This window comes from Chiloscyllium punctatum, chromosome 48 (genome assembly GCF_047496795.1).
Source record: "Chiloscyllium punctatum isolate Juve2018m chromosome 48, sChiPun1.3, whole genome shotgun sequence".
NCBI classification, from domain to species: domain Eukaryota; kingdom Metazoa; phylum Chordata; class Chondrichthyes; order Orectolobiformes; family Hemiscylliidae; genus Chiloscyllium; species Chiloscyllium punctatum.
The window spans coordinates 22,215,817-22,238,902 of record NC_092786.1 but is presented as its reverse complement, the minus strand read 5'-3'; the positions used below and the strand labels follow the sequence as shown (position 1 = coordinate 22,238,902).

Genomic DNA, 23,086 nt, shown 5'->3' with positions numbered 1-23,086 from the left:
CTCCTGTACCCCACCATCATTACACACCTGTCTCCTGTACCCCACCATCATTACACACCTGCCTCCCCTACCCCACCATCATTACACACCTGTCTCCTGTACCCCACCATCATTACACACCTGCCTCCCCTACCCCACCATCATTACACACCTGCCTCCTGTACCCCACCATCATTACACACCTGTCTCCTGTACCCCACCATCATTACACACCTGTCTCCTGTACCCCACCATCATTACACACCTGTCTCCCGTACCCCACCATCATTACACACCTGTCTCCCGTACCCCACCATCATTACACACCTGTCTCCTGTACCCCACCATCATTACACACCTGTCTCCCATACCCCACCATCATTACACACCTGTCTCCTGTACCCCACCATCATTACACACCTGCCTCCCCTACCCCACCATCATTACACACCTGCCTCCCCTACCCCACCATCATTAAACACCTGCCTCCATACCCCACCATCATTACACACCTGTCTCCTGTACCCCACCATCATTACACACCTGTCTCCTGTACCCCACCATCATTACACACCTGTCTCCTGTACCCCACCATCATTACACACCTGCCTCCCCTACCCCACCATCATTACACACCTGTCTCCCCTACCCCACCATCATTACACACCTGTCTCCCATACCCCACCATCATTACACACCTGTCTCCTGTACCCCACCATCATTACACACCTGCCTCCCCTACCCCACCATCATTAAACACCTGCCTCCATACCCCACCATCATTACACACCTGTCTCCTGTACCCCACCATCATTACACACCTGTCTCCTGTACCCCACCATCATTACACACCTGTCTCCTGTACCCCACCATCATTACACACCTGCCTCCCCTACCCCACCATCATTACACACCTGTCTCCCCTACCCCACCATCATTACACACCTGTCTCCCCTACCCCACCATCATTACACACCTGTCTCCTGTACCCCACCATCATTACACACCTGCCTCCCGTACCCCACCATCATTACACACCTGTCTCCTGTACCCCATCATTACACACCTGTCTCCCCTACCCCACCATCATTACACACCTGCCTCCCATACTCCACCATCATTACACACCTGTCTCCTGTACCCCACCATCATTACACACCTGTCTCCTGTACCCCACCATCATTACACACCTGTCTCCCCTACCCCACCATCATTACACACCTGCCTCCCATACTCCACCATCATTACACACCTGTCTCCTGTACCCCACCATCATTACACACCCGTCTCCTGTACCCCACCATCATTACACACCTGTCTCCCCTATCCCACCATCATTATACACCTGTCTCCCCTACCCCACCATCATTACACACCTGTCTCCCCTACCCCACCATCATTACACACCTGTCTCCTGTACCCCACCATCATTACACACCTGCCCCCGTACCCCACCATCATTACACACCTGCCTCCCGTACCCCACCATCATTACACACCCGTCTCCTGTACCCCATCATTATACACCTGTCTCCCCTACCCCACCATCATTACACACCTGTCTCCTGTACCCCATCATTACACACCTGTCTCCCCTACCCCACCATCATTACACACCTGTCTCCCCTACCCCACCATCATTACACACCTGTCTCCCCTACCCCACCATCATTACACACCTGTCTCCTGTACCCCACCATCATTACACACCTGCCCCCGTACCCCACCATCATTACACACCTGCCTCCCGTACCCCACCATCATTACACACCCGTCTCCTGTACCCCATCATTATACACCTGTCTCCCCTACCCCACCATCATTACACACCTGTCTCCTGTACCCCATCATTATACACCTGTCTCCTGTACCCCACCATCATTACACACCTGTCTCCTGTACCCCATCATTACACACCTGTCTCCTGTACCCCACCATCATTACACACCTGTCTCCCCTACCCCACCATCATTACACACCTGTCTCCTGTACCCCACCATCATTACACACCTGCCTCCCATACCCCACCATCATTACACACCTGTCTCCTGTACCCCACCATCATTACACACCTGTCTCCTGTACCCCACCATCATTACACACCTGCCTCCCCTACCCCACCATCATTACACACCTGCCTCCCATACTCCACCATCATTAATCTATTCCCCCTCCCCCACACAACCATATATCTGCATCCCCATACCCCACCATCATAATGTTGCCCCTTACACCTCACATTCTCCTCCTCCCACCTCCCATCATACACCTGCCCACAAATCCTGTACTATCACACACCTACTTCACATCATCATAAACCTGCTCCCCATAACCCCCATGATACTCTTGCCCCTCATACTCCCATGATAAAACTGCCCCTCACAATCCCTACCTCTATACACCTACCCTTCACATTCCCCACCAGTGTCATACACCTCTCCCTCATATACCCCACCCCCACACTTCTGCCCCTCATACCTCCCCACGAATATTCAGTTCTCCCTCATAATCCCAATCATCTCATACCTGCCCACAAAATCCCTGCTATCATATACCTGCCTCTTCTAACCCTAACTGCCTGGAAGGTCTGAATATAGTAGATTGATGTCCATTTGGTTGGTGTGCAATAGACCAGCACATAATGGGCTCTGAAGGTTTGTGAGATGCTTTGAACTGCTGTTGCCCATCTGATGTCTCTACATTGATGGAACTGTTTGGGGCTTGTGTCTGGAGACAGCAATGAAGGACTCTAGTTTCACCTTAGGATGATGTGAGGATTGGACAGGAACGTGCATGGGTAGTTTTACCATTCATATACTGCCCTTGTCCTTTGAGATGGGAGAGATCATTAGTTAACATAGTGGACAGGGAGCAATAATATGACTTGAGAAAAAAACATTCACACAGCGAGTGGTTTGCTCCAGCAGGCACTGCCTGGGAAGTGTAGTGGAGTCAAGTTTAATCAAGGCACTCCAAGGAATATTGAATTATTATTTAAATAGAAATAATGCACATAGAGTTGTACAGCATGAAAACAAACCCTTCAGTTCAACTTGTCATGCTGACCAGATATCATAATTAAATCTAGTCCAATTTGCCAATGTTTGGCTCAAATCCCTCTAAACCCTTTCCTATTCGTGTACCAATCCAGAACATTGCCCCTTTTAAATCTTTCTCCTTTCACCTTAAACAAATACCCTCTAGTTCTGGACTCCTTTACTCTGTGGAAAAAGATCCTATCCATGCTCTTCATGATCTTATAAACCTCTAGAAGGTCACCCCTCTGACGCTCCAGGGAAAACAGCCCCACAGACTGTTCAGCCTCTCCCTACAGCTCAAACCCTCCAAACCTGGCAACATCCTTGTAAGTGTCTTCTGAACTCTTTCAAGTTCCACAATCTCTTTCTTATAGTCAGGAGACTAGAGTTGAATGCATATGAATAAAGGGGGGAAAGGGAGGGACAATGGTATCAAGTGATGAGACTCTTTCAGACAGCCAGTACAGACGCGATGGGCCAAGCAGCCTCCTTCTGCACTATAACAATTCTGTCATTCTCTTCAGACTGTGGTATCAAAGCTGCCTTGGTAAGTTGCTGCAGTGCATCCAGTAGAAAGAACACACTGTTGCTAATGTGTGTTGGTGATGGAAGAATTGAATATTTAATATGTTGGCTGAGGCATTAACTAAGTGAGCTGCTTTGTGCTGAATAGTGTCAACATTAATGTTGTTGGTGCTGTCCTCATCCAGGCATGTGGAAAGTATTCCATCATAACTTGAGCCTTGTTGACAGTGGACAGGGCACTGGGGTGACAGACGGTCAGTTAATTGTCTCAAAGTTCCCAATGTCTGGCCTGCTTTTTGGAGCTACAGTATTGACAGGGTTGGTCCAGTACAGTTTTTGGTCACTGTTAAGGCCCCCAAATCTTAAATGCTTTCTTTTCGTGTTGTGTTTTTGACTTCCTTAAGGAATACAAAGCAGAAGCAGTGGTTGGAATGGAATTAAACAAAGGAAGGTTTATTAAATCCCATTGCCCACAGACGGGAGCTCCATGTCAAAGGATTCGATGCAATTCTACAGGTAAACAACCATGAAATAGGAGGGAGAAAATGGAAAAAGAAATTGAATGAAAATGTCTTGGTGCAATTCTCTCAATAATCACTTGTTTAACACTTGCTGCATCTTACTGTGGTGGGTCTACTGTGAACATTGTTTCATTGGTTTGCATTCATTGACAGCGTTATTGCTAAATTTGCAGATGATACAATGGTAGGTGGAAGGACAGGTAGTGTTGAGGAAGCAGAGAGGCTGCAGAAGGATTTGGACATATCAGAGGATACAGGAGGATATAGATAGGCTGGAGAGTTGGGCAGAAAAGTGGCAGTTGGCTTTCAATCCAGACAAATGTGAGGTGATGCATTTAGGCAAGTCTAAGTCTAGAGCAAATTATACAATGAATGGAAGGGCCTTTGGAAAAGTTGATGGGCAGAGAGATCTGGGAGTGCAGGTCCATTGTACCCTGAAGGTTGCTGCACAGGTGGATAGAGTGGTCAAGAAGGCATATAGTACGCTTGTCTTCATCGGACGGGGTATCGAGTATAAGAGCTGGCAAGTCATGTTAAGATTGTACAAGACATTGGTTCGGCCGCATTTAGAATACTGTGTACAGTTCTGGTCGCCACATTACCAAAAGGATGTGGACGCTTTGGCGAGGGTGCAGAGAAGGTTTACGAGGATGTTGCCTGGTATGGAAGGTGCTAGCTATGAAGAGAGGTTGAGTAGGTTAGGTTTATTTTCATTAGGAAAAAGGAGATTGAGGGGGGACCTGATTGAGGTTTACAAAACCATGAAGGGTATAGACAGAGTAGATAGAGACAAGCTTTTTCCCAGGGTGAAGGATTCAATAATGAGAGGTCACACTTTCAAGGTGAGAGGTGAAAAGTTTAAGGGGGATACATGCGGCAAGTACTTCACACATAGAGGGTGGTAGGTGTATGGAACACGTTGCCAGCAGAGGTGCTAGAGGCAGGCACAGTAGATTCATTTAAGATGCGTCTGGACAGATGCATGAGTAGGTGGGGAACAGAAGAATACAGATGCTTAGGAATTGACTGACAGATTTGACAGTACAGTTGGATTGGCTCAGGCTTGAAGGGCTGAAGGGCCTGTTCCTGGGCTGTAAAGTTTCTTTGTTCTTTGTTCTAATTTAAGTGAGTGGGCAAAAAATGGCAGATGTAACACAATGTGGCAAGATATGAGTTTGTACATTTTGTTAGGAGGAAGAGAGACATAGACTATTTTCTAAATCGGGAAAGGCTTCAGTAATCTGAAGCACAAAGGGATTCAGGAATCCTAGCTCAGGATTCTCTTCAGATTAACATGCAGGTTCATAGAGTCATAGAGCAGTACAGCATGGAAACAGACCCTGCAGTCCAACTCAAACTTACCAACCAGATATCCTAACCTAATCTAGCCCCATTTGCCCACACTTGGCCCATATCCCTCCTATTCATATACCCATCCAGGTGCTTTTTAAATGTTGTAATTGTATCAGCTTCCACCACTTCCTCTGGCCGCTCATTTCATACACGCAGTTGGCGGTTAGAAAGGTAAATGCAATATTCACATCCATTTCAAGAGGACTAGAATACAACAGCAAGAATGTATTGCTGAGGTTGTATAAGGTTCTGGTCAGACTGCATTTGGAATATTGTGAGCAGTTTTGGCCCCACATCGAAGGAAGGATGTGCTGGTGTTGGAGGAGGTTCAGAGGAGGTTCAAAGGGGATCCAGAGGGGGTCCAGAAGTGAAGATCTAGATCCCAGGAGGGACCTTTCGGTTTCACGATCGGTCAAAAGAATCACTAGGAGTACAGCCTGGTTAAAGCAAGGTTATCAGTTTAATGAAATAAGGCAGCCCGCCAATTTGTCCAGCAACACAGAGGTTGAAAGTTTCTATGTTCCATGGAGAAATTGCACAATTGAATTTGAATAAGCCATTTTTATATGTTTCCTAAGATACAGTACAACCTTAGTTACAAAGGAAACCAATCAAATGTAATAAGGTGACATAATGGACAGCAGGTTAATCCAATGGTATTTCCTGGGAAACAGTATTATCTCACATACATTATGTCTCGTGCTTGCAAGTTCAAGGTTAGTCAGAGTGGTCAGTTAATGTCTTATGATTCATTTTATGCAGACGTCATTGTCTGCTTTATCTTTTAATTCAGCTAGCTCAGCAAAGCAGGAATGCAGCCTTTAACCATGTTAGCACAGTATTAATCCTGAAACCATTTTGTTAGGTTATTTTATATTAAAGATCCATTGTGTTATTAATACAAGCTTGCATAGATTTGTTACTCCTGACAATAGCTTAAATCCAGATTTTTCGATCCTCGGCGGGGGGGCGGGGTGTGCAAGAATGATCCCACGGATGAAAGGTTTGTCTCATGAGGAGTAGTTAAGGACTCTGGGTCTGTACTTGATGGAGTTTAGGAGGAGCAGGGGGGATCTTATTGAAACTTACAGAATACTGGGGGGCCTGAATAGAGCGTGTGTGGAGAAAATGTTTCAGCTCGTAGGACAGACTAGGTCCCAAGGGTAGAGCCTCAGAGTACGGGGATGATCCTTTATAACTGAGCTAAGGAAAAATATCTTCAGCCAGAGAGTGGTGACTCAGTGGAACTCATTGCTACAGAGGGCTGTGGAGGCCAAATCATTGCGTGTATTCAGGACAAAGAGAGATAGGTTCGTGATTTGTGAGGGGATCAGGATTAGGGGGAGAAGGAAGAGAATGAGGTTGAGAATGATCGAATGGTCGAGCAGACCGTATGGGCTGAATGGCCTGTTTCAGCTCCTCTGTCTTAAGGTGTTGTGGTCCTCTGATCACTGCGGCTGATCCTGATTTGCAGCAGGTATTTCACCAGAGCTATATCCTTGCATCAAACTCTCTGTAAAGGAGGCTCTGCAGTCAATGGTGGAATTTTCCTTCGTACTGAGGAATGATGTTTGGCCAGGAGTTAATGACTGCATTACCCAGGTGGGTAAATCTTGATTTTGTACCACAACCAAATGATTGCTAATGAAGTAACAGTCTTTCCCACCACTTCCAATATTAATATGAAGTGGAACTGATTGATACTTACAGACAGAGAACATTCGATCTTTCATACTGAGGTTCACACTCCCCCTTTTTTTCTGTCCATAACCCAGTGGGCTCCTCATCCTGAAGGACTCGTTCAACTCATTTAAAGACGAATATTTATTGGATCAGCTTCTACTTTGCTGGCTTAGTTGGTATGGCTCATGCTTCTGAGTTCAAGTCTCAGTTCAAGCACAAAACTCAAAAGCTGACACTCCAGTACAGCACTGCAAGAGGGCAGCATTGTTGGAGGTGCTGCTCCTTGAAGCAAGACACCATCTGCCTTACAGGTTGAAGTAAAAGAATCCATAAAGGTATATCAAAGGGGTGTCCTGTATAATATTTATCCCTCAATCAACATCTGAAAAACAAATTACTGGCCATCATCACATTACTATTTGTTGGAGCTTACCATTTGCAAATTGGTTGTTCTTTTTACATTACAAAAGTGAAAACTCTACAAAAGTATTTTGCTGACTGTGAAATGCTTATGGACTTCTAATGTTTTGTAACTTTATCTTTACAAGTAGAATTCTCCAGCTTTTGACAAGTCCAATAAAGAATTTTTTAAAAAATCTCATTTATAAATCATTTATCAATGATTTTAAGTTCATGTCCTTTGGTTCATGTCCAGCCTGTCAAAATCCCTCCTGAAATCATCTTTGTTCCAAAGAATACAGCCCAATGCTTCCAATCTCAATTCTAAAGCGGACACAGGAGTAGAGGGACTTGGGTGTGTATGTGCACAGATCATTGAAGGTGGCAGGACAGGTAGAGGGAGCAGTTAATAAAGCACATCATGTTCTCAGCTTTATTAACAGGGGCGTTGAGTACAAGAGAAAGGGGGTGATGTTGAAGTTGTACAAGACACTTGCTCAAACTCAGCTGGAGTACTGTATACAGTTGTAGGTGCCACGATATAGGAAGGATGTGAACACATTGAAGAAAGCGTTGGTGCGATTTAGAGGAAGGATTCCAAGAATAAGAAACTTCAATCATGAGAATAGATTGAAGTCATTGGGACTATTCCCCTCAGGCAGAAGGCTGGGAGGAGATTTGTTAGAAGTTTTCAAAATCGGGAGTGGGCTGGACAGAGTAGATATGGAAAAGCTGTCCCTGATCCCAAAAAAAGACCAAGAATGATAGGATATAGATTTAAAGTGATCTGCAAATGAAGCAAGGTAGATGTTAAGATGTGGAATGTACTGTCTATAAATATGATAAAGACAGGTTCAATTGAGGCATTTGAGAGGGCACTGGATAACTATTTGGATAGAAATGGTGTGCAGGGAAATGATATAAAGGTTGGAGATTGATACTGGATAGTACAGCCAATGCAGCAAAGATGGGCTGAATGGCTTCCTTCTGCAATATAACATAACTGAACTCCCACCTCCCTGGTAAATCTCATCTGTACATGAATTGTGCTGCCCAGAATTGTTCAAATTACTCCAACTTCAGCTTAGCCTGGGAGTCTGTGATTTATAAAGTTCTAGCAGTAGAAACGAAAGTGGAATTACAAATAAACTGAGAAGTAAAAACAACTGCTGACTCAGTATTGGGGAGAAATACTACCACACAAAGTTCAAATCTATCCATAGTGTCTTCTGTCTGTGTGTACAGCATAAAAACTTCACAATCTTATAAACACTGCAAGCATATGGATACTGGAATTTATAAACTGCATTCTAAACCAAGCTCAAGCTCAAGCTCAAACCCAAACAGTCACATACACATTCAACACTCAATATAAACTCATTCGATGGGTATATATCACTCCAGATTTCCTGGGTTGTGGGGCTCTATGGGCTTGACTTGTTGCTAATATTAGAATATCAACCGTCTTCCAACTATTTACCATTTTTATTTTTGGCAGGAGTGAATTCCTACTGGTTAGACAGAAATGTTGATTCTCTGGTTGCTATGAAACAAGGTCTCTGTAGTAATCCTCCAACACATCCCCTTTGTGGCAACAGGAAGTCTCTCTCGCAACAGCTGGAAGCTTCTGGAGGTGCCTGGGTAAGATGTTCCACAGGAAACAAGACAAACAGAGCTCACAGAGTTCCTCAACTACAGGCTGAGTGCCACTGAGGCAGTCATACAGTTCCTTAATTACAAAGTATCACTGATACAAAGCTCACACAATTTCTTAATTACAGGCTGTATCACTGCTACAGAGCTCACACAATTCCTTAATTGCAGAGTGTCGGACAGAGCTCACACAATTCTTGACTACTGGATGAGTGTCACTGAGACAGACTGCAAGACAGCAGTATTCCACTGCTTCTTTGGAAGTGCAGAACTTGAAAATTGCTGAGAAATGACATATTTGTTGATGCCTTTTGATCCTGCACACATCAGGTCAATTCACAAGAAATATCAAAGTAAAAAAAGAGATTTTTTTTTAAGCTGTCAGAGCAGGGAATGCTGACTCTAGTTCTAAAGAATTGTCATAATGAAGTCGAAATATTAACTGTTTCTCTCTCCAGAGACATTGCCAAACCTGCTGAGTTTCTCAGCGTTGTCTGTGTTCGTTTCAGGTTTCCAGCATTTGTGGCATTTTGCTTTTATGAAGAGAGTATTGTTTGTTTGGTAGGAAATATTATTTTCCCTTTACGTGGGCGTTTCTAGTGAGTTGCGAAAGTGCAGGACGAAAAGCTTTGACAAAAATGTGTTGTTCTTCAGCAATATTTCATAGTGAATGTTTTGCCTTTTAATTTAATGCAGCAGCTATTTTCTGTTGGCCATGTGTTAGTCAGTAATGTAGCTGTCTGGAGATGAGGCAGTTGAGGGTTCAGGCTCCATTCCAGAAGCTTCACAGCACACCCAGAGCTGACTTTGCGGGTGCTGAACCTGATGGAGGTGCCATTCAGTGGCGATGTAGTAAACCGAATCCCAGCTTCTCTCTCAGGTTCACCTCTGAGAACTCACACCTTTGTTGAGAAGCTGCAAGAAAGTCCTGGCCCATGCTTAAACTTTAAACAACACCTTAACTCATATTATCTGGTCATGTATCTTTGTGGGATCTTGCTGTTCTCCGACTGGCTGCATTCCAGCACACTTCAAAATAGTTTGCTGCAAAGTGATTTCCTGATGTGTAAACTGCTACACAATATTCAACTTCTTTCTCAAGTTAAGAAGTGCTTTCACCATTTTTGTTAATTGCAGATATTTGTCCAAAGTCTCTTTTATTTAAAATAAAGCCCACTAATCATTCCCAGACAGTGGAAGCACATCCTGCTCAATGTGTCAGTGACCGCACTAGTATTGTTTTTGGTTCAGTAAAATGGGATTGAGACCAATATTGAAATCTTTGCATAGTGAGATCCTGTAATCTGTGAAATTTCACAATGACCAGTGCAATGTGGGCAATGCTTTCATTTTGTTCCATTCATTGTAAAGCTAGCCATCACCTACAGAAAGCAATCCAAAATGCTAATGGGGTGTTAGTCTGTAATGCAAGGTGAGGTGCAGGTTGGGAGGGATGAGTCAGGGTCACAGAGAAGGGGAAGCTATGTTGTAGTCGTGCGGAACCTCAGTCAGACCCCATCAGCATTGACTGTGTTCAATTCTTGGCATTACAGCTCAGGAAGGATACATTAATTATGAGGACAAGTTGTGTAAACATAGCTTGCAGTCCTTTGAGTATACTCAGTTGTGATGTAATTAAAATGTTAGAAGGATACGATAGGGTCAATGCAGAGAAACCTCTAACGAGGAGGCAAGAGCAAGGTGACATAATCTTCAAATTCTGGAGAGGGAAATCTGGAAGTATATTTTCACATTTGGAGCTCATTTCCTTAACAGCCTGTGGGTGTAGGAGAACATATGAAACTTTCAAGACTGTGGTGGAGAGATTTTTGTTGCTTCAGAATATTAAGCTACTTGGAGCTAAATTGAATTTTGGGTTTGTGGTACAATTGACTAAGTTAATAAATCAGAGAAGAGGCTGAATGGATTGATTGGACATATCCTGATACCGTAATCCATTCAATGCCAAACCATCAGTCCGACTGGGCTGTACAAAGTGTTCAGAAGTTCCTGGTCTTCCATCGTTACCTTGGTCCCAGCAATAAAGCAGCTTTCTTGACTGTGCAGCTGGGAACACTTTGCTGCAATCTCAGCAGCTCCTCAACAGTACAATAAATAAAAGGAGATGTGTCCACTTCAGTACTCAGAAATAAATAATCACTGGGTTGGGAAACTGACAGGGAAAGCAAACTGCTCCTTTTAAAAGATGTGTGGTGTTTGTCTCTGATCCTCTATTCCTTGTTTAATCTCAACATTATTGAACCCTGAACTGAGCTCCAATCTGACATCCTGTTTATCATTAATACTGGCTACACCTATCTCTATATTGCTAATTTCAGTCCCCCACTCTTAGATCATTTGCCATTAAGACCCACATCCTGACTAATTATCTGCAGATTCAACTTGTCTAGTTTGTATTCAGCTGGTGTCCACGTTATATCTTCTGTTATCTTACGTACAACCCTAATAGACCATTCAGCCCCTCGAGTCATTCAGTATAATGGCTGATCTGATTGGAACCTCAAATCAGTAAGCCTGCTTTCCCCCGATAACCTTTTACCCATTGTTTAACAAAAAACCAACCTCCCCGGCCTTTAAAATATTCCAGGATTCTGCTTCTCTTCATTTTCAGGAGCAGAGGTTTAAAGACAAAAGGAATGAGGTAATTTGGCCCATTGTGTCTGCAACACCATTTAATCATGGCTGATACGTTTCTCAACCTTGCCTTCTTCCTGTAACCTTTGATCCTATCTCAGACTTGGCCTCTGCAGCCTTCTGTGACAATGAGTTCTCTAGATTCACCGTCCTCTGATTGAAGCAGTTCCTCATCTCAGTTCTAAAGGGCCATCCCTTTATTCTGAGGCTGTGCCCTTCATTCCTAATCTCTTCTACTAGTGGAAACATCTTCTCCAATGTCCACTCTACCCATGCCTCTCAGTATTCTGTAAGTTTCAATGAAATCCTTCCTCATCCTTCTAAACCCTTTCAAATACACACCCAGAGTTCGCAACGACTCCTTATTGACAAGCCCTTCATTTCCAGGATCATTCTTGTGAACCATCTCTGGACCCCCTCTGTCCCTTCTTGGATATGGGGCCCAAAACTGTTCTCAATATTCCAAATGTAGTCTGACCAGAACCTTATACAGCCTTGGCAGTCACTGCTCTTGTATTCTAGTTCTCCCGAAATGAATGCGAACATTGAATTTGCCTTTCCTGCTCCTTGGATACTGTCTGAACTGCTGTGCTTTTCCAGCACCACTCTAATCCTTCCTAACTGCAAACCAAACCTGCATGTTAACCTTAAGAGAATCCTGAACTAGGATTCCGAAGTCCCTTTGTGCTTCAGATTTCTGAAGACTTTCCCCATTTCAAAATTAGTCTATCCCTCTGTCCTTCACACCAAGTGCATAACCTCACACTTTGCCACATTGTGTTCCAACTGCGACTTCTTTGCCTTTCTCCTAGCTTGCCCATGTCCATCTGCAGGCTCCCTGCCTCCCCAACATTACCTGTCCCTCCATCTAGCTTGAAGAAGCTCGTACTTATCCCAAATCTCATCAGGCTCTATTTGCCCAACAGCCATGTTCTACAGAATCAGCTGCTGGTTTAACAACACCTAAATTTAAGTTCAATCTTTGTTTACATATCACTCCATGTTCTTACCTCCACTTATCCCTGTGGCCTTCCCTAGCCCTACAACTCCCCAAGATCCAGGCTCAGTGGTAAGCACGACTGCCTCAACCTGGATTCGATTCCCACTTCAGGCAACTGTCTGTGTGGAGTTTGCATATTCTCCCTGTGTCTGTGTGGGTTTCCTCCGGGTGCTCCGGTTTCCTCCCACAGTCCAAAGATGTACAGGTCAGGTGAATTGGCCATGCTAAATTGCCCCATAAAATCCAGGTGCATGAGTCAGGGGAAATGTAAAGTAATAGAGTCTGGATGGGATACTCTTCAGAGGGTCGGTACGGACTTGTTGGGCTGAATGGCCTATTTCTGCATGGTAAGGACTCTATGAGTGAATTTTGATTCTATGATTCTTCTATGAAGATCTCTGTGATCCTCTATTTCTGATCTCTTCTGCATTTTTAATTGCTTCACCATTGGTGGCTGTGTTCTCAGTTGGCGAGGTCACAAGTTTGCAAATTCTCTCCCTTCAACATCTTTCCTACTTTATTTACCTCTCTATTTTCTGTTTAGGTACTCTTTTAAAGATAGGCTCTTTACTAAGTCTTTAGTCACACATCCTATTATCCCCATATGTCACTTGGTATTACGTTTAGTCTGAAGCACTCTATAATGTTTTACTACTTTGAAGGCGCTACATGAATTGAAATTGCTGTTGTTGCCAAGTGGTTATTTAAAGTCAAGTGAAAACCCTGTTTCTTCAACATTAATAGAATAAAGAGGACATTTTGGGTAAAGAGGGTTTATTCTTCAACTGAATATTACAGTGATGTGACAAACTTACTCCAGGGATTTCATTGCTAATGAGATTCCCAGTTATAACAATGTTGTTTTCCTACAGACAATGACCAAAGCTGTTCGATCTTTAAGTTCAGCCCACTTAATCCACTCGTGCTCCAGTACCTCACCTTCAGTCATTTCAAACATTGTTTTGATGAAAGGTCAAGGAAAGGTAAGACTTACTTTCTGTTATTTTTCTGAAGAAAGATAAAAGCATTTCCTGAAAATACTTTGCTGTTAAATTTGAGCTGTTTAAATCAGGGTCCTTTTTAAAACCGATCCTTTGTATTTAGTATTTCCTGTGTAGGCCGAGTGTTCTGGATTTAAACAGATCTCTAGCATATGAAAACAAAGGAGAGGTTGTACAACTCACTGGGAGTTTAACTGACAACAAGGATTTATTGGTGTCACACTACCCTATTATTGGTATCGTATGTGAATACAAGAAGTTTTTGTTTTTAGAAGCTTAAACTAATCCTCGGATGGAGGTGGCCAAGAGAGCAGCAGTCTCTCTGGCATCGTGAGTAACTGCCCATGGTCATCAGCTGACGGGGTCGAGACAATTGATTGACACAGCAGAGATAGTCGGTCCCTAAAATAAGGTATACCTGTATGGGGTGGAGAGGGAGAGCGCAAGAGCATTCCAGGGGAACGAACCACCATCCTCTTGAGCGATAAGCAGGTTTAGTCTGAGGGAAGAACTATAACTGTCAATAATGAAGATTAACGCCAAAGATTGCAAGATATCTTGGACGACCTAACAGCTGGGTGAAGCCAATTCTTTTTTAAACAAAAGTGACTTGCATTTTCACAACCAGCAGGTGTCACTTTAATGTATGTTTTGAAACGTATCCACAGTATTATGTAGGAAATGGAGCACTTGCATTCAACAGGCTCCCACAAATATCCTGTCTGTACTAGGAGTTGGTGAGTGTAGAAGTATTAAGGGGTGATTTTTATCTGAAATCTAGTATTTTTTTCTTTAATTTAGCAATTAATTCAACAACGACTGCTTCAAAGGATATATAGGTAAGTGGAGGGTGACAATGGTAGTTAGTTAAGAGTTCCAAGGTACCAGATAGGGAGAGTGCTAGGTAGATAGGGTGCCAGAGTGCCAGGTGGGTAGAGTCCCAGGGTACCAGTTGGGTAGGGCTCCAGATGGGCAGAGTGCCAGGTGAGTAGGGCTCTAGGGAACCAAGTGGGGAGGATTCCTGGGTTCCAGATGGGGTGCTTGGGAGGTTTCTGCCTGGGGGGTCATGGAGTTGACGGGTTTGGCAGGAAGAATTGGGAGTAGGGTCTGGTGCGAGAGTTGTGTTTTGTCTGACAAAGAGGGGTTTGTCAGATCAGCAGGGAGAGGAGGGGATATGGTCTGGTGGGTAGTGGCATTTCAGGCCTAGGGTTTCAGGTCAGAGGTAAAGGGAGCTGGCTCCTGTTTAGGGTAGGGTGTTGGCAGTGGAATCATGTTGGCTGGGGGCTCTGATCGAGGGTGATGACTGTGAGAGTCATGGAGGGACGATGTTGTTGACATGGTGCGTGGTTGTTTGAACGGTCAGAGGCGATAAAGTGTGGTGCTGGAAGGAACACAGTGGGTCAAGCCTGAAACATTGACTCTCTTGTTCTTCAGATGCTGCCTGACCTGCTGTGCATTTTCCAGTGCCACACTCTATCTACTCTAACTTCTCCAGCATCTGCAGTCCTCACTATCTCCTGGTAGGATGGTCAGTTTAATAATTACCCAGGAGAAGGTTTTTAAATCTAACTTTTGGTTAGTAACAGTTATCTTAACCAAAGTGGAACCGTATAAATTATCTGACTTTACTGCATTTTTAAAAAAATCCAAATGCAGGGGAACTGCTCATTGGAATCTTCAATTTCCCTGGGTCAGTTATATCAGGGATTTTACAGGGTATTGATGCACAACTCAGTCTACATGGCTCAAGTCAGAGGGTCGTTGGCTATGAAACAAAATAGGATCTCATTGCACCACGGTTGTGACATCAATAGAACAAGGTCCAATTTCATTCCCTTCGCAAATATATTTCAAAAATAATTTCACGTGTGACCACTTCTGAGGTGTATAAATATGGCATGGTGCTTGAAGGATGTTAATGTTATTAATGTATATTTCTGAGAATGTTCTACTGTCTAACTGAGGAATGTGATCTCCCAGGGACTAGGCTTCAGTGTGGTCGGAGGAAGAGACAGTGTGTACGGACCAATGGGTATTTTTGTAAAGACAATATACCCAGAAGGAGCAGCAGCTGCTGATGGCAGACTGAGGGAAGGTATGACCTCCAGAGTAACTACTGGATTGACTTGGGTGGTTCACTTGCATGAAACACAACAAAGAACTTTATTAGAAAACTATTAGTTATCTGTTGCTTTCAGCATCTGTTTCTTTAATAAGATTTTTAGATATCACTATAGGTATTGTACTGGGCTTGTTAGTCCACTAGGACTTCCCAAGAATCTGGAGAAATTAAAAGCTACTGGTTAGCAAGGTGCAACAAAGGAGAAAAATCATAAGAACATGAAAAAACTGTTGTTCAACAAAATAGTTTCCCTTCATTTACTAATTATAAAAAAAAGAGACAAAGTGTATGTTAGCCTTCATACTGAAACAATTCAAGGACAGTAGTAGGAATGTCTTGTTGAGGTTACACCTGGAGTACTGGGTGCAGTTTTCATCTGTTTTTGTTTATTTATTCACGGGCGAAGGGCAGCGTTTGTAAGATCAGCATTTATTGACCACCTGCAGTTGGATGACCGATTTCCTTTCCTAAAGGACATTAGTGAACCAGAAGGGTTTTACCCAACAATCGGCAAATTTCACCATTTGCCATGTTGCCATATTCTACCTGTGACTGGAAATCTGAGTGGAAGCAGGTAAGAGATGTCCCAGCCAGCAGCACAATGGATACAAAATGTTGGAGGAACATTGAACATAGAACATAGAACATAGAAAAATACAGCGCAGTACAGGCCCTTTGGCCCTCGATGTTGCGCCGATCCAAGCCCACCTAACCTACACTAGCCCACTATCCTCCATATGCCTATCCAATGCCTGCTTGAATGACCATAAAGAGGGAGAGTCCACCACTGCTACTGGCAGGGCATTCCCTGAACTCACAACCCGCTGAGTAAAGAATCTACCCCTAACATCTGTCCTATACCTACCACCCCTTAATTTAAAGCTGTGTCCCCTAGTAACAGCTGACTCCATACGCGGAAAAAGGTTCTCACTGTCAACCCTATCTAAACCCCTAATCATCTTGTACACCTCTATCAAATCTCCCCTAAACCTTCTTTTCTCCAATGAAAACAGCCCCAAGTGCCTCAGCCTTTCCTCATACGATCTTCCTACCATGCCAGGCAACATCCTGGTAAACCTCCTCTGCACTCGTTCCAATGCCTCCACATCCTTCCTATAGTATGGCGACCAAAACTGTACACAATACTCCAGATGAGGCCGCACCAGAGTCTTATACAACTGCAACATAACCTCAGGACTCCAGAACTCAATTTCTCTACCAATAAAGCCCAGTACGCCATATGCCTTCTTCACAGCACTATTTAGCTGGGTGGCAACTTTCAAAGATCTGTGTACATGGACACCAAGATCCCTCTGCTCATCCACACTACCAAGTAGCCTACCATTAGCCCAGTAATCCATCTTCTTGTTACTCCTACCAAAGTGAATGACTTCACACTTAGCTACATTGAACTCCATTTGCCACCTTACTGCCCAGCTCTGCAACTTATCTATATCCTGCTGTAACCTGCCACATCCTTCTTCGCTGTCCACCACTCCACCGACTTTCGTATCATCCGCAAACTTGCTCACCCAGCCTTCAAGCCCCTCCTCCAGGTCATTTATAAAAATGACAAACAGCAATGGTCCCAAAACAGATCCTTGTGGAACACCGCTAGTAACTGCACTCCAAGATGAAGCTTTACCATCAACTACTACCCTCTGTCTTCTTCCAGCCAGCCAATTCCTAATCCAAACCTCTAATGCACCCTCAATGCCATACCTCCGTAATTTTTGCAGTAGCCTATCATGGGGTACCTTATCGAACGCCTTGCTAAAATCCATATACACCACATCTACTGCTTTACCCTCGTCCACTTCCTTAGTCACCTTCTCAAAGAACTCAATAAGGTTTGTGAGGCACGACCTGCCCTTCACAAAACCATGCTGACTATCCCTGATCACATTATTCCTATCCAGATGTTCATAAATCCCAACCCTTACAATTCTCTCTAAGACTTTGCCCACAACAGAAGTGCGACTCACTGGCCTATAGTTACTCGGGCTATCCCTGCTCCCCTTCTTGAACAAGGGGAAGTTCAGGAACAAATTATATCAAATGCTACTGACGGTCATAAAGGATGAGTCTGCTTCACAGCGACGCTGCTGTTACTGTGGAAATGCAAACTCAGTGATAAAAGCAGTCTGCAGTTGAGAAAGCTCCCTAAGGCAAACACTGCTTCGTGTGGAAGCTGTTATTTTGAGTTGGAAGATATCAGGCAAATAACAATTGGCTAGAGGACCCAGAGGGAGGGAGAGACCAGTTCCTGAACACTATTCCGGGCCTTGTATTAGACAGAGATTGATTGGATATCCCTTATATTAGATAGAGAGTGATTGGATATCTATAAAACCATAAGAAATACGAACAGTCCACTCTGCCAATAATACAGTCATGGCTGATCCAATACTCATGACCGTAGAAATGATAAGATAAGGATAGTAAGGACATTAGCTACCTTTGCTCTGATGCTCCTCATGGTTCACCTATATTTAAATGGCCACTTACATACAGGAGTCAAAATGGAGCTCTTGAACTGTATCACTTCATGGTGGTAAACAATTAACTCACCGGAGGAGGAGACTCCACAAACTCCTCAATGTTTGAAGAGCCGAGAACATCAATGAAAAGGATAAGGCTGAAGCATTCATAACAATCTTCAGCCAGAAGTATTGAGTGGATGATCCATCTCAGCCTCCTCCAGTGATTCTCAGCATCACAGTCATACCAGTCTGCAGTCAATTTTATTCACCTCACATGAAATCAAGAAAAGGTTTTAGGCACTGGGTAATGCAAAGTCTTTGGGTCTGGCAAAAGAACTGAAGACGTGTGCTCCAGAACTTGCCATTCCTCTGGCCAAGCTCTTCCAGTACAGTTATAACATCAGCATCTACCCGAAAATGTGGAACATCGTCCAAGTATGTCCTGTGCACCAGACACAGGACAAATCAAACCAGGCCAGTTAACCCCAGATTAGTCTTCCCTCAATCATCTGTAAAGTGAACGAAGGGGTCATTAACAGTGCTATCGAGCAGCACCTGCTCAGCAATAAGCTGCTCAGTGACACCCAGTTTGGGTTTTATCTGGGCCACTCAGCTCCTGACATTATTACAGCCTTGGTTCAAACATGACTCAAACAGCGGAACTCCAGAAACGAGGTGAGAGTAACTGTCCTTGATATCAAGGCCACATTTTACCAAGCGTAGCATCAAGGAACTCCTGCAAAATGGGATTTGGGGGAATGTTCCCCACTGGTTGGAATCATAAAGGAAGATGGTTGTAGCTGTTGGACGTCAGTCACACGTTTGCACAACATAAATAGAATCTAACCATTGTTATGAACACATAATTCCCCAATATCAACATCCTGGGGTTTACCATTAACCAGAAACTGAACTGGATTAGCCATATAAATATCAATCCCCTTAAACCTGGAGGAGGAATGATTTGCAATGATTGCATAATGCTCAGCACCATTTGCAACTCCTCTGACACTGACACAGTCTAGATCCAAATGCAGCAAGATCTAGACATCATCCAGGCTTGAGCTGACAAATAGCAAGTCACATTCGTGCCACACAAATGTCAAGAAATGACCATCACCAATAAGAGACAATCTGACCACAGCCCCTTGGAATTCAATAATGTTACCATCACTGAATCCCCTATAACAAACAGTGTGTACTATCAATAAGATGCACTGCAGATATTCACCAACATTCTTTGGATAGCATGTTTAAAACTCATGATCATCTCCATCAAGAAGGACAAGGGCAACAGATACATGGGAACACCAAAGTTCCCTCCAAAGCAACTCACTCACAGTGGAAATATATCACTGTTCCTTCAATGGCACTAAGGGATCGTGGCACATCAAATGGACTACAACAGTTTAAGAAGCCAGCTCCCCACCACCTTCTGAAGGACAATTAGGGATGGGCAGTAAATGATGGCCCACCCAGCGATGCCACCATCCAATGAATGAAGAAGATAAATGAACCAGCGCCTAGGGAGAGGAGGGAAGACTGTAGGGAGGGGAAAGGAACTGTCACTCTGATGACTTTCAGCTCTGTGTGCATAACCCTTTCCAATCTCCCTTTCTCTCAAGCTAGGGGTCAAAGGCACACATTCAGGAGCTTCGTTTCCTCCTCCAGGAACACTCTTCAGCCGTAGGTTGAAAGGCAGTCTCTCTCAGGAGCTGAGATGATCTTATTTGTTGATAGGATGTGGGTGTTACTAGCCAGACCACCATTTATTGCCATCAAGCAGGTAACCCAACCAGCAAGGGTAATAGAGACAGATACATGAGGGACATTTAAGCGACTCTTGGATATCACATGGATGACAGGTAAAATAAAAGGCATGTATGTTAGTTCATTCTTAGAGTAAGATAAAAGGTCAGCATAACATCGATGGCCAAAAGGCCTGTACTGTGCTGGACTGTTCTATGTTCTATATTACTTTGAGTCATATGTAGGCCAGGCCAGGTAATGATGACAGACTCCTTTCCCCGAAGAATATACATGAACCAGACAGGTTTTTAAAATTACATTATGGATTGCCATTGGCTAGCTTTCTTCTGCAGAATTTTTTCTGATTCAGATTGCACCATCTGCCATGGTGAGATTCGAACCCATTTCTCCAGAACATTGGCCTGCGTCTCTAGATTACCCATCCAAAGATGTTACTAATATCTCCTTCATTACACCAGTGATTAATCGGCAGTCATATCAAAATCGTGTCCTTCATGACTTCCCACCTCCTAACTCTGTACCATCTTCCAGTCCAATAATACTTCTAGAACTCTTAGATCTCCATCATTGTCCTCTAATATGAGACCCTCCAAACTTTCTTTGCCACACTAAAGGAGGTCGAGTTCTTCAGGAGTCTCAGTCCCAAGCTCTGGGAATCCCTTCAGAAAGAACATGGGAGTGGAAGTTTGTGCCCTCCCCTTGATTAGTTCAATGGTGGGAATTCATTCAGTCAAACAGGAGAGCAGTGAGGGGATCGTCCCACTTCCTTCCTACGTTTGTCCCAAATAAGGCAGTGGCAGGCAGGACTGTCTTCTCACACTTCTGCCAGTTAAGGCCTTTCGGGCTGTCAGATAATGTCTCTGGTATAACGTGTACTGGGTCAGGGGCTCATGTAGTGTTCCTTACAGACTCCTATACCACGGGGTTCCTTTACCCAAATAAGAGACCTGATGTCAGGAAGGTGACCACCTCTCAATGCAGCTACATTCCCTCTTATTTTCTTTTCACTGCACACACCTGAGGTGCTTACGATGCAGCAATGTGGAATTCAATGTGTCGGCATCTCATTTGGGTTGTGTGGGCACTCTGAGCTGCTGCCTGGTCGTCCAACTTTGAGGGAACATTGCCTGGGAAACAAGATGTGGTCTTGTTGCCGGAGATCCGCCATAAACCACCACACTGTCCCCCACCTCCCCCAAACCTCTTCCCCACCACCCCTACACCTTCCCTGTCACTCCAACCCCCTCCCCAGCCATTATTCAGATCCGGCCCGGGTGCAGCATTGATCCTGATCCTGGCCCTGGGCTGTAGAGGCAGGTGACACAGCACTGGTGGTTGGTTGGCGGCTCGTGGCTGCTAGGCAGGACCCCTGCTTCTAGGACCCTGGTGTCTGTTTGGGACTGCTGGCCTGTAAATGCCTGAGTGCAACTCGAGGTGCCTGGCCTAATATGAGAGAGGACCTCCATGATCAACCACCAGGGGTGATCAACTGATTTCCTCGCAGGTGAGGAAACTGGCAGCCTCCCCGAGTGCTCGTGGTGACTCTATTTTCTGCAGACTGTGGTGTGGGGGTGGGTCATCTGGGGTAGGGCTGGAGGCTGAGGCAGGGGAGCAAACCACCGGCAATTGCCGCTGACATCCCTTAGCAACATTGCCACTCCTACGTGTTTCCACCTCGATCTATGGTTTTCCCCCATTCTTCTGAATTCCCATGAATATATTCTCAGTCTACTCACTCTCTCCTCATAAGCTAACCCTTTCAACTCTGGAATCAACCCAGTGAACCTCCTCTGCATCCCCTTCCAGTGCCAGTACATCCTTTCTCAAGTAAGGAGACCAAACTGCACCCAGTACTCCAGGTGTGGCCTCATCTACACCTGGAACATGTTTACTGCTGACAAAACAAGGAAACAAACAGGTTCAGAGTTTACAACCGGAAATTGCTGAACTGAACGTCGAGTTCCGAAGGCTGTAAAATGCATGAAGTTCCAGTTATTTTTTCTTTCAAAAATAAGCATATCTCCTTGTTTCTTTTTCTGCCTCACTGTCAGAGGACAGAGGTGTTCAACTGTGGGGACAACAGAAATGGAACGATCTGGGGAGTGCTAGGATTTACATGAATAACCAATTGAGATCAGTGACAGATGGAATTAAACCCTGAAAATGGGAGATGATACTGGGAGAAACTCAGCAGGTCTGGCAGCATTTCTGGGGAGAGAAACAAAGTTAATGTTTCGAGTCCAGTGACACATCTTCAGAATTACACCAGGAGGGATGGTGTGGTGATGTGGTTTAAATGCTACAGAAGGAATGATACATTAATTGTCTGCAATAATTATTCCATTCCTTTTAATGTAATCTGTTAGGTTCATAATTTCAGTACGTTATCACTGAGAACATGTAATGTGTCAAACTGTTCAAATGCACCTTAAGGTACATGTTGCCTATTATGCACAAAACAGGTTATCACAAATTAATTGAGGGTCATCTTCATTCAGATCATTTACTCATTACAGAACCTGTCTAAGTTCATTTCCATGGAAACCAAACGAATGGAGGTTCATCACCGGATGAGTATGCACTGGAGCCAGTTTACTCCCTGAATGACAAAGGGGACAACTAACCTTACTGTTCCTTTGGGAACAACGATTAATAATGGCAGCAGGCTGGGGTTGGGAGCATGGCTGGGGGTTTTCTAAGTGGACTTTGTGGTCTCTAACTGGTCCTATTCCATTCAGATGATTGAGCAGAAAGCAGGTGGGAAATGGACAATGTTGATGACAGGTTTCTTTAGGTTGGCAGACAGCCGGAAATTGGATCTGACCAGTGTTGGGTACGGACGTTGGACTCCGATTCAACACCTCAGAAAGACCAAGTCGATTTCTTTCCATTTATACATCTTAC

General features: G+C 44.2%; 1 protein-coding gene across 2 annotated transcripts in view; it reads left to right on the top strand.

Annotated features, from left to right (window-relative positions):
• The window catches only part of il16 (interleukin 16), a 169,874-nt gene that overhangs the window by 83,364 nt on the left and 63,424 nt on the right, over positions 1 to 23,086 (top strand). For both annotated transcript variants that reach the window (XM_072564801.1, XM_072564802.1), the window contains 4 exons: positions 3,947 to 4,058; positions 8,997 to 9,139; positions 13,679 to 13,789; positions 15,788 to 15,902. In XM_072564801.1, the coding sequence (XP_072420902.1) occupies positions 3,947 to 4,058; positions 8,997 to 9,139; positions 13,679 to 13,789; positions 15,788 to 15,902 (481 nt within the window). The remainder of the gene's footprint in view (positions 1 to 3,946; positions 4,059 to 8,996; positions 9,140 to 13,678; positions 13,790 to 15,787; positions 15,903 to 23,086) is intronic.